We start from the raw sequence: 18,193 nt of genomic DNA, 5'->3' as shown, positions 1-18,193 counted from the left end.
GTCCCTAATCGGCTATCATGTATGTTTATTCCTTCATGTGTACAAGAATGATTTCGAAGGTAGTCCCGACATGTTAAGTAGTTGGAGCAGGGATAAATGAGCAGGTTTAATCCAATTTAGTCTACTTCTTGAGGGAAAAAATGCCGATGGTCTATTGGAAACAACCTCTCTATCTCCATGAGGTAGAAGATCTGCTTACATTCTACCCTCCGTCCTCCTAGAGACCTTGACCACCCTACCTTGTGGGACTCCAATGGGTATGTTTTTGTTGTTGTTTTTTGAGTGAAAAAAAAAGCAACAAAAAGGAATCTTGAATGTGTGTGCTCAGTGGTTTGAACGAACTGTCCTCGTTCTGTGGCATGCCAGCCTAATAAATGTTAAAATATATGCTATTTTCATGTTAACTTTGACTCTCCTATTGAATAAACTCGTAAAAATCGAATCATTTTTGAAAAAAGAAAGATAGACACATGGAATGGAATCATGGATGATTCTTTCTCACACGCAATCTGATTTGGTGTTGTTATTTATAGATGTAGCTTACAAAGATTTGTTGGGCCACAGTGGTGTAGTTCTCCTTGATTGTTTTAGATTTATAAAATTCTATCTTTTTCTACTTGATGACATTACTTGAAGCGATCTAACATGCTCTTATGTGTTAATATCTTGGTCAAAACAAAATAAAAGCTTCATAATTTCAGTCAATGTTACCTTTGCTTCTTGGAATTGGATGTCACATTTTTCATTCTAATTTTGTCTGCTTGCATAAATGTACTTTGAAACTGTTCTTTACTATTATTTTCTTCTTCAGGATGATGCGGATGGAGGCGTGGAGCCCGAAGGTGAAGGTGAAGGTGAAGGTGAAGGTGAAGGTGAAGGTGAAGGTGAAGGTGAGGGTGAAGGTGAAGGTGATGTTGATGTTGATGTTGATGGGGAAGCTGAAGGTGAAGGCGAAGGTGATGGGCAAGCTGAAGGTGAAGGTGAAGTAGAAGGCCAAGGGGAGGCTGAGATGGAGAGTGAAGGTGAAATGCAGGATGTTGATCCTGGGCATGGAGAGAGTGAGGGTGAAAGAGATCAGAGTTCTCAGGAAGTTGAAGTTGGCGATCAGAGGGTACATAGTGAAGGAAGAGATTCAGAGAGCGATGAAAAAGAAGAATATGGTCAAAGAGTAGTGACCAGTAGGAGGCGGGAAGTAATTGACAGTGAATCAGAAAGATCTGAGGAAAACCAATATGCTGACAACGAAGATGAGGAAGTAAATCAAGCTAGAAGTCCAAGGTGACTGGTTCTCTGGTCCTTCCTGTCACTACTTCTACTCTCCCCCTTCCCCCTCCTTTTTTTTTTTTTCCCTCTTGATGTTTTTGCCTCTCCCCCTTCCCCCTCCTTTTTTTTTTCCCTCTTGATGTTTTTGCTTGGGGAGAATGTACAGACATGTTTCAGTCTTTTCATAACCATCTCATGGGTCCTATTGCAACTGATCATTGCTGATTCGGCTTGAGTTAATCTGTTGTAAATCTTTCATATCACTCTGGTATCGTATATCAGATGTGGACCAATAGTAAAAAATACATTGTAAAAGGTTTGATTACATAAGATGGTAACTGTAATTCCGATTTCTTATTTTGGAGTAAAGAAATTCTTCTCTGATATTGTTTTGTAGCATCCAATGTTTTCTTTTAAACACAGCGACCTTTTGTTTTGCAGTAGGTCTCCCGGGGAAGAGAAAGATGAGGCTCACATATCCTCTGCCCCTATTCGTGATGTGTTTGGGGATTCAGAGGACGAAGAAGAGGCTGATTATGTTGTTCAGAATCAAATTGATGCGGAGCAAAATGTTAGTACAAGTGCTAAATGAGTACAATTTAACTTTAGTTCTTGTTTGGTTCGGTTATGGATTTAAAATATTTGGCATTGCAGATATCCCCTATGGAAGAGGAAAATAGCTACGGAAATTTAAGGCCAGATGATATTATACCCGAAGATGATGGCGGATATGGGTCTGAAGAGCATGTGGAATCTAAGACTAAGGAAAAACCAGTTGGGCCCCCATTAGAGCTGGAGATTCCATTGTGTCAACCGCCAGCTTATTCAGACAGGGTCAGTATTATTTCTTGTTTCTACTGATGTACTGCAGAAATCTTTTTCGTGTTTCTTCCCCTTTTGGCTGCTTAGTTTGCATCTGAATTTTGAAATAATGACAAGATTAAAAATGTTCATTGCACCAAGGGTGTGACCTAGTTGTCAATGAAGCGGGTTCAAATCCCGTCAAAGACAAAATCTGTCGGTGGTCTCTTCCCATCTGTCCTAGCCTTGGTGGAAAGAGCTACCTTGTACCTATTGTTGGTGGGACCTAACTACATCAAATTTGATAGTATTATGGCTTGATCACGGGTTCATATTGCGCATACATGATGTATTATTTGTTTTTTTTTTTCTTTTTTTTGGGTACCCCACCCTATGTTCGGTACTGGGGCCTGACTAAATCCAAATTTATGTATTGCGGTTGCCAGTGACAGAACTAGAATTTTCGTTAAGGGGGTTCCATATATAAAGAAGTAAGCACACAGAAGACAAGGAGATTTTCAACATCTACATGTAAATAAAAAATAATTTAACCTTGTGAATATACAGGGGGCAGAGCCACTTGATGGTTGCTACTTTGTTATATGACGGGTGCTGTATTTTGTATGGTGAATTAGTATTCAAATTCCTTTTGCAAATTATTTACTTGAAGTTTTCAAATATTTTGCCCCTGGAATTGTTGTGGTGTACACAAGCTGTCTTGAACACCATGGTTGTTCAAAAAAGTTCATTCGACTTTACTTGGTTGATGTTGCACATCAAAAAGTTTCAAACTGCAAAGTCTGTATTTCTATGACTTAACTTGGTTGATATTGCACTGGTAGCTGTTTTTCCTTTGACACTCTTGATAGTTGACATTTACAAATTAGCTTAGAGAGGCTTAATTATTGGTTCTGAAGTCCGGCCGCTCACTAAGTTTGTAGGACCATTTTTGCGGACTGTATTGCAAAAATTTACCCTGAATGATTCATATCTAGACTAACAAGTAGAATACACACATCTGTTGTATTTGTCACTTCTTCTAATTCTATGTTATAGGGAAGGAGGAAAAAGAATAACTTTTTGTGTTGGAGTCCCACATCGGTGGGTTAAAGGATCCTTGGTCAAGGAGACCAAGGACCATGTAAGGAGACCAAGGACCATATAAGGAGACCATATAAGGAGACCAAAGACCCTTTAACCCACCGACCTCGCATGCCCAGGGCTGGACATCTGGAGTGTGGACAATATAAGATGGGGGCCCAACATCGGAAACAATGAACTTGGTGGGCCTGGCTCTGATACTATGATAAAGAAATGGATCTTGGGCCCAACTCAATCTCAAAAGCTAGCTCATGAGGGAAGGATTGCCCAAAACCATATAAGGAGATCAAGGACCCATTAACCCACCACTGTGGGACTTCAACACCCCCGCACGCCCAGGGCTGGACATCTGGAGCGTGGACAATATAAGACGGGGGGCTAACATCGGAGACCAAGGATCCTTTAACCCATCGATGTGGGACTCCAACACCCCCCGCACGCCCAGGGCTGGACATCTGGAGCGTGGACAATATAAGACGGGGGGCCCAACATCGGAAACAATGAACTGGGTGGGCCTGACTCTGATACCATGATAAAGAAATGGATCTTGAGCTTAACTCAACCTCAAAAGCTAGCTCATAAGGGGAGGATTGTCCAAAATCATATAAGGAGACCAAGGACCCTTTAACCCACCGATGTGAGACTCCAACATTTTGCTTATAGTGTTTTAAAAGCCTTTTCTTCGAAAGTTAAAAAAGTTTTATCTGTTTATAGTTCTTGAACCAAAATAGGGAAGGCATGTTATATGTTTCTTTTCTTTCAGTCTGGGACTTGAGGATCAAAGGATGTTTCCCTGTTCCTCATTTGAGTATTAGCATTCTTTTGATAAGTCATGTGAGCGGTAGACGTGAAGCTGTTCCTACATTTCTATTTATGGTGAGGGGCCGAGAGACATGATTAGTCTTTTTATCCTTCGAGTCATAAGAGATTCAGTGGTTTGAGGGTATCAAATGCTTGATTGGAGAACTTATGATCAGGGGGAGTGATTCTGTCCAAAGGATGAGAATAGACTAGAAACTAGGAAGACTCTTTGTAAGTATTGAAGGTCAATGCAAGTGTAACAAGCAACATATAAGTCTGTATTATAACTTAGTCTTTTCATAAAGCTAATTATTTATTTGCTCCCAAATGTAACCATCCAATTTATAACATGGATTCTTTAAATCCAAGGTGGTTATAGCATGGCGTATCGTCTAAAGACCTTGGACAAGTTTTAAGCTTCTATTGGAGAAAACTTTCAATCAGACTAAACTGTGGTCCGGTTATCTCTTTTTGTACTAGAAAATTCAGTTGGTCCATGTGATGCTGTTGCTTATGTGCGTTTGTCAAATATTTAAAACTTCATTCATGCTTCTCATTATTGTTGCTGCCTTTTTATCACCCTGGAACCGTTAATGATTGAAAAATATCATTTGGTGTGTAATCCTGATCTTTTTACTCGTTCACTTTCTTATGACGCAGATGAGCATGATCAAGGTTTCTAACATAATGGGCATTGATCCCAAGCCCTTTGATCCAGAGACCTATGTTGAAGAGGACGTTTTTGAGACTGATGAGTCTGGATCCAAGAAGCGCATCAGCTTGGTTAACAACATTGTTCGATGGAGGAAAGTTAAAAAACCCGATGGCACAACAACTGTAAGTGAATTATATTTCTCAAAAGAAAATTATAGTGAATTTTGAATAAACTTTTTTATGTCTATATTCTCGGGCATGGATCAGAAAATCAGCTCATCTTTGATTTTCCTGATGAATTAGATAAGTTCATTTTTCTTTTTTGAAAGTTGCACATGCGTCGATTCATCAGATATCAATATAAGCTTTAAGCTCAGTACCACAGTTCTGTCTGACGCTGTTAGGAGGCATCTTTTCTTGTAGCAAATAGGGAATTTTGTAGTTCTGAAGTTTATTCCACATAATTCACCATATTTTAAAAAGTATATTCCATATAATTAAAACAATTAAAATTGGTAGTGGTGTTATTCCTTGATGATAGGAACTGAACCAAACAATTTGTGAGAAGGAAAGACATAATGTTCATCAAGTAAACATCAAGTCGACAAAATGGTGTTATCAAATAAATATTTTTTACATTATGTTGAAGGTGACGTTTTGTGATGAATCTACATCTAAGAAGCATATTAGCTTAGTTAATAATACTGTCTGTTGGGGAAATAAAGAACTCCGATAACATACGCAAGTGAAATTTTGCATAATCTCGGTTATATTTATATGCCATGGCGTGGTTTCAGAAAATCAATTCGTATCTTTGGCTATCCTGATGAAATAAGCAATTTTGCGCTTGTTTATGTTGCACATGCTGGGTTCATCAGTGTAAGTTAAGTTCTGCTGCATGGATATACCCAGCAGTTAAGTTCTGCGGCATGGATATACCCAGCAGTCGTTTGTAACCTTTGATTTTGGTACCTTCGTGGTACTTAGTCAATAAACCTTTACCTTATCAAAAAAGAAAAAGTTAAAAGTTCTATGGCGTGGGTTTTCTGATGATGCTAGGCGACTCTTTTTCTTTTACGAGAAAGGGAACTTTTGTTGTTCTGAAATGTTTATCCAAATAATAATTAAAATTATCAAATGTTAGTGGAAGGAAAAATCCAAGGGTGTCTAAGTGGTCAATGAAGGAGGTTCAGAACCCAGCTGAAGCATTATCTTTTCGCAGTTCACATCGGTCCAAGCCTTGGGGGCAGAGTTATCAGGGAGCAACTAGCCCATGGAATTAGTTGAGGTGCCCGCAAGCTGACTCAGAATAACAATTATAAAAAAAATGTTAGTGGAGGGTATGATGAATAATGACAGGGGAAAAGGGGTAAAGTAGAAGAAACAAAAGGCATAAAGCACACCAAATGAACATGAAATCAAGAAAATGAGGAGGTAATATATAATAGGTTATGTTTCTTAAAAAAAATACTACTAGGTTATCTCCGCTTTAACGTCTTTGGTGTCTGGTCAAATACCACCGATGTCTGTTGGATCTAAAGCTTTCAAAGCTGGACCATGCAATGACAAGTAAAATCCCCCTTCAACAAAAGAAGAGTAAGGATTACGGGTAAAAGGAAAATTTGTGTTATATATTAGTCGTAAGACTGACTTAGAAACAGATGCTTGCATTGTCTAAATAACTCTACATGTTGGACTGCTTGTTAGTTATTTATCATTGGTCAGACTTTGAGAAAACTTTAATACTTTATGCGAGTTTGGATTCACAGATCAAGAAAAAATTCTGATTTATTTGGCATTTCTTGGTACTGATTGAATGGATATTTCTGTATGTAGGTGGAAAGCAATGCACGCTTTGTGGAATGGTCTGATGGAAGTGTACAATTAATGATTGGAAATGAAGTTCTGGATATATCTGTGCAAGATGCGCAGCATGATCAATCACACCTGTTTCTTAGACACGGAAAGGTGAAATCTCATGCCTATTGTCATTTGTGATGCAAAATCCCAGTTACGTTAGCTGGGGAATTTCAGGGAAAAAAGTGGCCCTTTCGTCAAATCAGCAGATATACACCACTAACTTCACAAAAGGCAGAGGAACTTGTACATAGTTAAGCCTTATGAGGTCCTCACAGGGTTTTTAATCTGTGGATAAGTTGTAGGAGATCACAAATATGCAAGAGTAATTACTTTTACTCTGTAGTTTTGAAATGAAAAACAATTATTTGAAATGATTTTGTTCCGTATAGGAATTTGAACTCTGGGCTTGACTGAAAATTGGATTAGTAACTAACTGATATCCTGATGTTTTAAGTAGATTAGGATTAAATTTTAAAATGAATATTTATTCCTCTAGCATAAACAAGGTAAACATATTCTGCACATCTCTCTCCTTCCTCCTCCTCTCTACTTAGTAGCAGGCAGCCATCCATCTCTCCCTTCTTCATTCTTCTTTACTGGATCTATTCTGCTGACTTTCCTCAACCTCAGTTCTAATCTCCTTCCCCACTTTCCTCTTTCCTTGCCTGGTTGTCCTTAATCCATCCCTAGATTCATGTCTTCTCTACCCTTTACTTTTCAGACAGTTTGCCAGTTTCCTCCCTCAACCTGTGATCTTTCTCCCTTTTACAAAAGCTCAGGCGCATGTCTCGCACATCTATCTTATTATTTAATATCAGACTCTGACCATTCTGTCCAAATTTATGCGCCTTTTCTATTTTGGGATGCCTTGGATACCAGTCCAATATTAAAAAATTTCTGCACAACTTTCAAATTTGTTTAGCTATTCAAATTTCAAACTATGATGGCCTTTGATTTTTTGGTCTTAAACATCCCATGTGAGATGTTGGAATTACAGAGTTGCCAAATTAGGAAGGAGGCAATCTTTTTGAAACAATCTGAAATGGGAAGTACGATAAACAAATAAAAACGGAGGGAGTATATCATTATTTCCTTCCATCATTGGCTATCCTTTTCATATAGCTAAAGTCTGTAGTTGCTGCAAGTTTCTTGAGGGAAATATGATGGATGTTGCCTGATTGTTGAAGTTTCTTAGAGGAACATGTTGAATTTTAATGACTGTTGCCAAATATATGACTAGATAAAACTTTAGTCGGCTTGGAAATCAATTGATTAAAGTACTTGATGGAAGTTTTGAACTGAAAGGATGAGCTCAAGTAGGAAGTTATTCTCATAGCTCAAATGACATGCCCGATTGAACTATGGACTGGATATTCCTATTTCAAACTACATTCGTGGCTTCGTGCTACTTTATGTTCAATGGAGACTACCAGTTGGACATTTGGTTAGCAAGGGAGCTCATATGCAGTTATCAATTGATTCTTTTATAATTTTGGTATCTTCTTTATGTCCTTTAAAGATTAAGGGATCGGAAGCTGAAACCTATTCCACTTAAAGTGAGGTAGTATTAAGTGTGAGATCAGCTTACATAATCTTTGATCAGTATTAGATAGACACCAATGAATTTTTAATTACGCATTTGCTGCAATTGAACTTTGATGAATCATAGTTAGATTGAATTTTATTACTTTTTCCGTTTCAATTCCTATAGTCTTATGTATTTTATGACATTTATTGCATAGTGATCCTTAGCATAAACACCTAACTCGCAGGGAATACTACAATCACAAGGGAGAATTTTAAACAAGATGAGGTTTATGCCTTCATCATTGACATCGAACTCTCACCGTTTGTTGACTGCCCTTGTTGATTCACGTCATAAGAAGGTTTACAAAGTGAAGAATTGTTTCACTGACATTGACCCAGAGAGGGAGAAAGAGCAAAAGGAGAAGGTAAAATTGATGAGTAATGGATTATATTTAGCTTTTGGTACGTTATAGCTGGTAAGTTGACTTTGACTTTCTTTTTGTCTTTGAAGGCTGAAAGCCAAAATATCAGAGCAAGTGTGCTCCTCAATCGGAAAAAGGAGAAGGTCAGCCGCAAATACATGCCTACTTTACGTAGGGAACGGCAACTCTCTCCTGGTTTTCTGGAAGATGCGCCTGAGGAGGTAGGATATAAATATTTTTTTAATCTGTCATGCATATTGTAGGAAAGCATTATTCAGTGGCATGATACATAGAAAGCTCCTGATCCCTGCTTGCTCTGGAGTGGGTAATTATCTGCTTAACAGGATTCAATGTTTATATAAGTGTTGCCTTGTTGAAGACATTAGTCGAACTACTCGGCATTCCATAAGAAAAAGTTGCCCCTCTGATCTATCAGATCCGCCTAAGGAATTTTCTCCATTATCAGGAAGAGGAAACTGATGACTATGACTCTCGACGGTCTGCTGCTCGACGTCGCTTTGAAGAAGACCTAGAAATGGAAGCTCAAGCTGAGAAACGAATCATCAATGCGAAAAAGGTGCAGAAGTCAAGTGGATTCAAAGAAATTTCCCCTTATTTTTTTTGCTACCTGTTTCAGCTTACATGAAGATTCTCCCCTTGTCAGAGAGATATTCCTAGACAAACATCATTGCCTTCTTCAAAGCATTCTCGACGCCCTGTTGATTTTGATGACAGTGAGAAGGAGGAGTCTGAATATGAAACTGAAGAGGAAGAAGAGAGGTCTCCTCCACGCAGAAGGGCTGTTCAGGAGGAGGAGGAGCCAGAGTATGAAGAAGAGCAAGAGCGTGATCCGGGCGAGGAGGAAGAGGCATATGAAGAGTCAGAAGAGGAGGCTGAGGTAGGAAACTGTTCTTCAATGTCCAGTAATATCCCATCTGAATCTTCTTGATCATGTATTGCATAGGTAACTGTGAGAAGTTTAAACTTTTACTGCAAAGTTCCGCTCTTTTGAATGGTATGTCTTAATATGCTGGTTTGTGAACAAGTGCCAGAACTGTTGTAAGCTTTCTAGACACATTGGCCTTCTCATGTAAATCAGTGGGAGGTTCAACAAGAAACATTTAGTGTTTGAATTTGCGTGCCATTTTCCTGAGCAGCCGAGTCAGGTGTTCACTGATTGGTATTATTTTGAGGATAATTTTATAGACATGTTGATCAGGGTAAGGATTCCTCAGAGATGCTGGAGTTCCGAGTAAGACCTTAATGATTGCTAGATATGCTTGTGAGATTTGCAAGACCTTAATGAGGATAATTTTTTATGTGTTTTGACTTCTGGCTGTGTAATAATCTGGAGTTAAGATTGTTCGACGCATGAAACCTGTTATGTCGTATTATATTAAATTTCTACGAGCGGGACAAAAGCTACAAAGCTGTCAGCTTGAATTTCGAAAAGGATAATTACCTTATCTACCTTATTTATCTAGTCTTCGAATTTTAGAAAATACTAATATTTTTATTAGTTCTAATGTGACAATGATAAGTGCTTTTAGTCTAAAAAACACTTATTCAAGTGTTTAATATTTTGAAAAAGCAAAATTTATTAATAGAGGTTCTGGAAGAAATTCTCGTCGTGAATTCGAGCTTTTGTTCCTAAAACTTGCACAATATTTCAGATGAACAACTTGCCTCGCTAATTTAATCTGTGAAATTTCTGCTTGAACTTTGAAGTTCATTTTTCTAATGAGCAATGAAAGCACATTAGAGAATGATTATACCTAACTCCACCAAGTGGATGTGATCGAGGTAAAAAACTTGGATACATGGAGGAACAACCTTGGAACCGAAGATCGAATCCCGACAAGGTCGATTCTATGGGAATCTTTCCATCTTCCTTAGCCTCGATGAGTAGATTAATTCTATCCATGTGCCGATGGGAGGCAACTGGTAATAGGTGAATTAGTTGAGGCATGCACAACTTTGCTCGGACATTACCCTTAGATATTAAAAAGAAAGTAACCGTATCAAACTTCTAATTAAGTGTTTGTATACGCTATACGTCTCCTAGATGCAGTGCCTCCCAAAGCTGGGCATTACAAGCATATCATTGATCGATTTGGTATTTATCGTCCCTGGACCCTTTTAGGTTAGAAAATGAGTCATATATGGACAATTTTTGGAAATGCGAGCTTTGCAAAGTTTTGCTGGTCCCAAGCTCAAATAACGATTACTTTGGTGTGTGGACAACAACAACAACAATAAACCTAGTGTGATCCCATTAGGGAGAGTGGTGTGTACACCAACCTTACCCCTACCTTTGTGGGGTAGAGAAGTCATTTCCAATAGACCCTTAACGGTATGTGGACAGTTAGTTTAGAAAAACTTTTGACTATTATGAATCCTCTGACCTGAATGGAAGAGATTGATATTAAGGACTCATGTAGCCGTCTCTAAATTAGTTTGGGTCGTGGTTGAAATGATTAGAATTGGCATGTTGAGCCATTATGGACTATAAAGATTTACATCAAGATGCATTGTTATAGATGTCAACTATTCACTACCTTTTTGGACCAAGGTCTTTTAATAGAAAGGAGATCAAATTTTAAAGCAATTGTGCTGCTTGATACTTAATAATTGCTTCTTCGTTGCTGAAGCAATTTTGGCGGTCATCATTTCACAGAATGAGGGATACAATACCATATGGTCTCAAGTCGAGAGGTTTGGTTCTTGACTTTGGATGTCATTAGAAGAAGAAATTGAATTACTAGGTTCAATTAAGGCAACTAACAGGCCGACACAATCCATATATCAACATTTATATCAAGAAGACTCTTTTTGAACACCATGAGGTCCCGAGTTCAATTCTTAACAGAGACAAACTAGTGTTATCAAAAGCGAAAAGCGTAAAATAGCTCTAAGATCTATTGGGGCTTAAAACGCAATGTGCAAATAAAAGCTTGGGCTTCAATGAAAAAAGGCGCAAGGGGAGAAAAAATACAAATATTTATGTTTAGTCCGAGACTAATAATTATAAACTTGAATGACAAATATATGAACAAAGAAATTGAAAAACAATTATAATAAAGTGAAATATCAATTGTTTAGTGTCGCCTCTTCAAAAGAGACTCATTGGCAAGGAAAAGTATGCCTTAGAAACTTGATGACGACAGTCGACAGTGAAGCGCACATAAAGCGAGGCGAAGTGCTCAACACGTTTTGAGCCTTGCTTTAGGGCTTAAGCGCGCTTTATGTGCGCTTTTGATAACACTGAGACAAACACTAGGTAATTTCTTCCTATCTGTTCTAGCTTGGGTGGATAGAGTTACCTTGGTACCATTGCTGGTGGGAGGTGGCAGGTATCTCGTGGAAGCGCGTAGGCTGGCCCGAACACCACAAATATTTTAAAAAAACTCTTTCTGAACAGTAAAATTGTGGTCAAAGATCATAATCTTAAATATGCTCAGAATAGGACATTGCAAAGGGGAAAGAGGAACAAAATGCAAGATGAGTAGTATTTGTCTAGGTTTTATTCCTATTGCGGAGTGCTTATGAGTTGAAACAAAAGTGTCTACGTGGCATGAGCAAAATCAAATGAGTTATCGTCAACAATAAATGTTACCTTTGTTTAGTTTCCTTAAAGAAATAGTATGACTGGGGTTTCGATGGAAACAAAAGTGTTTGTTTCCCTTTTTCAGGCAATTTCTTTTATTGGTTCTTGTTTGGTACATTGTTAGCAAAGGAGTAAGAATATTGGATGATGAATGCTAGCCGTTTCGTCACTTACGAAATATGGATGTCTCATTGAGTGTTCCGTGTTCTTGTGTTTCTTTTTCTTGCTATCACTTGTTCCTATGTATAGAGGCGTGTAAGGCTTGATTATCTAAACTTTCTGTTAAGTATCCCACATCGGAAAAAGGGATGGGTAATTGGTCTCCTTATATGGACTTGGACAATCCTCCCCTCATAAGCTAACTTTTGAGGTTGAGTTAGACCCAAGACCCATTCTTTACATAGTATCAGAGCCAGACCCATGCCAAATTTTTATTCATCGATGTTGGGCCCTATATTATATTGTCCACGCTCCCGTTAACGAGGCCTGGGCGTGCAGGGAGTGTTAAGTATCCCACATCGGAAAAGGGATGAGTAATTGGTCTCCTTATATGGACAATCCTTCCCTCATGAGCTAGCTTTTGAGGTTGAGTTAGGCCCAAGATCCATTTTTTACAATTACCTTGTGTCTGATGCAAGGACGCCTTTTCTTCAGGGTATTAAATCTTCCTCTTCCGGTTGAATTTATTTTTTCGCTAATTGGATTTTGGAGTAGAGGCGGACCCACATGGAAGGGTGGCGATGCACGTGCACTCCCTAACTTTGGAAAAAATTATGTATATACTTGAGAAGCTAGCCTATAGTAAATTGTGCAACCTATAGAACGAAAGTGGGTTGGGGGACACGCTGGTTGCAGACGCAACCTCCCTACTTGAGGACCTATGTTCGAATCCACATTGTCTCATTTTTAATCAGATTTTCTGTTTTAAAACATTTGTTTTGCCCTTAAGTTTAGGAAAACGGTAAAGTGCAAATGAGGGAGCCAGGATTCAAACCTAGATCAATTCATACATTTTGCACAACCTTAATTACTACGCGATCTCTCTCACTACTTGCCTTTCTTTTGGGGATAACCATGGTGTCTGGGCCAATTTTCACACACCTCGACTAAATCTACGGGATACCTGCCGCCTGCCACCAGCAACAAGCAACAAACTCTCTCATTTGCTTTAGTTGTGTTAAAAGTTTATTTTAGGGTAGAAACTATATTTGACCTATATTCTTGTGTTTTCATAACTACTCAATCAATGACCAGTCCGACGCGGTATTACCCCTCAGTTGTCATTAAAATTTTGTGGGCGTTTATGTTGAGATGATGGTGACCCAGCCTCTTCAAATCCTGGGTCCGCCTCTGTTTTGGAGATCTATAAGAGATCAGGTATAGTAGCTTGCGTATAGGAAATTGATGGTTTTCCACTCCATATTTGTAAAATATTCCACTTCACGAGTTTAATTTTGCTTGTTTGAGTGAGCCCTTGGTGTCACTTCACCAGTAATATGGGCCTAATGCCTGGATATAAGGTTTTTTGAAATGTTGGATGACACAATAGTGAATTAGATGTATTGGTTCCATGGTGAAGTTGGTAATGAAAGCAAAGAGTAAACCGTGCCGGTGTCGGCTGGTGTAAAAATCCATTTTGGAGAGGCTATGAAGTCAATATTTACTTTTTAAGGAAAAAAATGTAAGACTTAAATAAATGGATGAAATGAGGTGTGTTACGAGTAGGCTATATCGATTTTCGGAATAGTTGAGCTAATTTTTTTGAAAGGCAAAATACTTGAGCTCATTGCTTAATTTTTGATGGACTTCAACTTGCGGCTGGCTCTATGAATTTTCAGTGTTCTAGGTATTTAGGTAGTTTGATGTGTGGTTGTGAAATTTTATCTCTAGTTTCCTTCTTTTAAATAAAATGAAAAATGCATTAAGTTTAATGTATAAGTAACTGAAGTGAAAGGCAGACTCCCAAGTTCGATGTAGTTCTTCAAGAATAATGAAGAATTTGAACTCACCTACCACATACCATCGCCATTTGTAATTTTTCATCACATACTGCTTGCAGCTTGCCACCATCTTCAACTTACCAAATCATTGCATTGCATTTACCTAATCTAATGTCTGCCATAGGGGCAGTCCCCACCAGCGCATAAATTTGCCCCCTATCCAAATAATCTCAGTATGACTAGCAAAGTTTTCTTTAATGAATTTATTCTCCATGTCTTAGCAAGATGAAGATGCATGTTCAGTGTTAGTGCTCCTATGGTTATGCCGAGGCAGCATTAGCCAGGGGGATGCATTGATACGCAAATGGAATCTAGGTTCTAAGCACAAATGAGAACTGTTCAACTATGTGAAATCAATGAATCTGTATATTTTAATGGAAGATGAAAAATATTTATGGCGCTGATCTTGAAAACTCTCCTGTCTTTTATATCTTTCACTCTCCTTTTGTGCGTTCTTTCTTTAATTTCATTTCTAAAGTTTGATTCTTCTGAGCATGACAATCATGGTCATCATATTTGGTGATCAGTCCTGTTTGGAGTCAACAAATGCAACAATCAAGGAATCTCCCTGTGAAATGTGATTATTCAGCGACGGTAACAAGCTCCAGTCTAGCTTTTAATCTTGGTAGACAAAAGTTACTCAAATAGGATTTTACCTTGTTAACAATGGCAGTCATAAGAAACCACACCTGAGCAGGATGCAGGCTACACACCTTTGATGGTGTCTGGCTTCTAGAGGGAAGATTGGAAGGGAACATAGATCACAGAGAAAGTAATCTAAAACTTCAACCTTTGGAACCAGAATCTCCCCCGTTAACCTGCTACCTCCGACCTGCACTAAAGTTGACGGATCACATAAATGTGCTTTTTACCCGGACCTTCTAGTTCTTTTCGAAGTTCTCTATTATGGTTAAATTCTTGGTTTTGCGCTGATTAATACTGTTTTGCATGCTAATCAATAACTTCGGATTCTGATTCCATGCAGTTTGATGAATTTACTTATCTGAATTTTGATTGTTAAATCATTTTCTTCATTTATCTCATTTTTGTTCCATTTTTTTTGTGGTTAAAAATTCATCAGGAGCCAAAGCAAAATGTTAGGGAATCAGCAAGTCACAAGCGGAAAGAGATTGAGTCAGATGAGGAATCTCCTCCAAGGAAGAACGTACATCGCAGAATGGCAATTGTTTATGACAGTGACGAGGAGTAAAATGTAATGGCGTGGAATCTAAGACAAGTGAGTGTTTGATGTGAACTAATTTAAGCTCCCTGTATGACATGCTTCTTCTGTGATAAGATGTTAAGGCTTCTTTGGTGATGAATGTAGGACGTGCCGAGTTGTGTTCTCGTCTTGCATATGCATATCTTTGCTCTAGAGAGTTTCTTTGCTCCATCATCTTTTTGTCTTCAACTCTACTAAATCACAAGTTTATTGCATCCATTGAAAGATTAATTGCTGAACGTTCTGTTTTGCACGTAAATTGATTACTGGAGTTTATGTGTGGTTGCTGACGTTTGACTGTAGCAACTGAACAAGGTCAAGTGCATGGATTTTTAGTGAAATTTGCAGACTACTTGCAATAAATATTTTCCATCCAAAGACATATTGATAGAATTTTAAGCTGGAAAGCTTCTTGTTATTTACTCCCCCTTCCATTTCAATTTGTTTTCCTTGCTTTCCCTTTTAGTGGCTCTTTCCTTTTTTGGCAACTCTTTAATTCTAAATTTACAAAAGACATGTTTCAAACCATAAGATTAAGGGCATTTTGGCACATACGACATATCTTTAGTTTAGGACCTATAACTACAAGTTCCAAAAGTCTTCTTTAGTTTCTGAACTCCATGCGACATCAAAACCTTGGCTGCACAGTGGTCGAGAAGTTCTTTGTGGTAGAGTAGTAGTAAAATTACATCACTAAACGAATCATCATATTGGTTCTAGCATAATCATAATGGCTATTATATCTGTATGTATATTATCCAGAGTTGGGAATGATGGTGACGTGTGCTTTTCTTTGGGATGTACATCTTTTATCAACTTTTAACCAGAGTTGCTTTGAAACTCAAGTGCTAAATTCTTATCCGTAAAGACCTAGTTTTCTAGTTTTCACAAAACTGTATGCACACCGTGGATTTTTTTGATTGAAGTTTGAAATGTATTCACAACCTTTCTTGATTCAGGTTTGCGTTTTCCAGGAAAATTTCCGGAGGAAATTGTCACAGGAGCAATGAGATGCTCAAAAGCCTGGGATTTGAAAAGAGGCATAAAGAGATTGAATGTTGTTCAGTTATACATCACCGACCTACCTTAGGTTTATAGTTTTAGATGTCTTTCTCATGCTGAATTTGGCAATGACCCATAGCAGAACTGAATGTTACCTTTTTCTTCCCTTTCATATGAATTGTTGTTTAAGATGGATATAACCCGTGGTTTTTAATCAGTGACTTATTTATAGATGGAACTTGAAACTTAGTACAACTTGCTGTTGTCTTTTCTTTAGATGTTCATCAGTTTATTTCCATTGCTCATTCAGTAGTGTTCTGTAACTGTACCAAAGAGGGGGGCAATAGCATGCTCACTTTGCACCCTTCAGTTTCTGTTCTTGGGTCTCTAGAGAGATCATGCGGAACTTATTCACTAAAATCTGGTAAGTCTTTGATTTTATTCTGGCTGCAAAGAACCAGGGTAGTAGCTTGGGCTTCTGTTTCGGGAAGATCAAGGTTTCCAAGCTTCTGCAGGATATCTTCTCCGAGTTGGGTTCCATTTTTCCAATACGAGTTTTTTATCTAAAGTAAAGGTTGATGAGGGCGACAGGCCAATGTGGGGGCACACTTGCTTATAGCGGCGAAGATGCTTCATTCTGTTCTAATCAAAGTTTCGTTGAGCCATTTTCTGATTATTCCAGTTGTTAGGGATGTGATTGCTTGATCTTGGACCGTGTTCCCTTTCAGAATTCAGTTATAATTGATCTTTCAAATTGGTCAGGTTCTTGACTATAATGGTCTGGTTTTAAGGCAGTGAAAAGCATGACGATCTAGCACTATCTCGGAAAGAGGCTCGGTGAAATAGGCTTATCTATGAAGATGTGAAATACCTATATTAGATAGAAAGAATTTATGAAGTGAGCTATGAAAGCTTCACTGTTCAATCAAGACACGAATAGCTTTTTTTAGGACTCTGTTTAAAGAATAAAAAGGTTTATGAAGTTCTTCGAGTTTCAGAATCAACCTTCTAATTGCTTATATCAAGTTCTCTAATGTACGAGCCTGAAGTTATTAGGCTTAGCAGTCCCTAACTTTTGACAGGCTAATTTTTAAATTTAGTTTTTTAGAAAATCGAATAGTACTTGTTAAACCTGCGATCGGATTCTCTTTCTCTATTATATGCATTGTTTGATGATATAATTACCATGCTAAAAAAAAAGGATTATGTGCACACACCTTTCTATAAAAAAAATACAATAATTCTATTTAACTACTTATTAATGTGTCGTAAATATAAGTCTCCAATAATTCTATTTAACTAATATTTTGCAACTAATTTTTAAGTCCGTTTATTTCTACTTCCTCCTTTCTCTTCTTATTCCGTTTATTTCTACTTCCTCCTTTCTCTTCTTATTACGTCTCTTTTCTTCTTCTTATTTGTCTTTTTGTTTAGATTATGTGCAAAAAAATCAAATGTGATATTTTTCTTCAAAGTATTAACCTTCGCTTCAACAAGAATGGTTTTGATTTTATTCGTTATGTTTTCTTCAACCATTGTAATTATCATCCGCTAGGTTAGTATGTTATTCTTTCTCTTTTTTTTTTGAGTTATTTTTCCTTTTCTATTGGTTGTTGTGGCTTATTATTTTTTCTTTAGCTTGGGAGTGATTTTAAGTTTTAACACGTCATGCATTACAATAGAGTCCGGAGCCAAAAGGACTCTTTTTTTTATCAAAAATTCCAAAAGGGACACTTACTTTCGAAAAAAATCAAAACGGACAAAACGTTGCGGGCCCTGCGACTTACAAGTCGCCCGAGGCCCAGCGACTTGCAACTCCTTTTTTTTTTTTTGTTCCCATCCTTAACATCATCATTTTTACTCCTTTCTTTTCTCTTTCATTTTGATCGAGAATAATAATACTCACCCACTCAAAGATTCCACACTACATAGA

The 18,193-nt window shown here is 37.9% G+C and overlaps 1 protein-coding gene across 4 annotated transcripts in view; it reads left to right on the top strand.

The window, feature by feature from the left end:
* LOC107862284 (protein LEO1 homolog) overlaps positions 1-16,515 on the top strand; it is a 20,309-nt gene extending 3,794 nt beyond the window's left edge. The window contains exons 2-12 of one of the 4 annotated variants that reach the window (XM_047409839.1): positions 812-1,278; positions 1,708-1,834; positions 1,918-2,097; positions 4,627-4,803; positions 6,457-6,588; positions 8,253-8,432; positions 8,519-8,650; positions 8,896-9,006; positions 9,094-9,327; positions 15,118-15,273; positions 16,233-16,515. In XM_047409839.1, the coding sequence (XP_047265795.1) occupies positions 812-1,278; positions 1,708-1,834; positions 1,918-2,097; positions 4,627-4,803; positions 6,457-6,588; positions 8,253-8,432; positions 8,519-8,650; positions 8,896-9,006; positions 9,094-9,327; positions 15,118-15,246 (1,869 nt within the window). In that variant the 3' untranslated portion in view covers positions 15,247-15,273; positions 16,233-16,515. Of the gene's footprint in view, positions 1-811; positions 1,279-1,704; positions 1,835-1,917; positions 2,098-4,626; positions 4,804-6,456; positions 6,589-8,252; positions 8,433-8,518; positions 8,651-8,895; positions 9,007-9,093; positions 9,328-15,117; positions 15,274-16,217 lie in introns of all 4 variants that reach the window. The other 3 variants (XM_016707802.2, XM_016707801.2, XM_016707800.2) reach the window with 3 other exon arrangements.
* The last annotated feature ends 1,678 nt before the right edge of the window (positions 16,516-18,193 follow it).

Source organism: Capsicum annuum, chromosome 3, assembly GCF_002878395.1.
Source record: "Capsicum annuum cultivar UCD-10X-F1 chromosome 3, UCD10Xv1.1, whole genome shotgun sequence".
In the NCBI taxonomy this organism is placed as follows: domain Eukaryota; kingdom Viridiplantae; phylum Streptophyta; class Magnoliopsida; order Solanales; family Solanaceae; genus Capsicum; species Capsicum annuum.
Note: the sequence above shows the minus strand (reverse complement) of the source record. Positions and strands in the feature narration are given on the sequence as shown.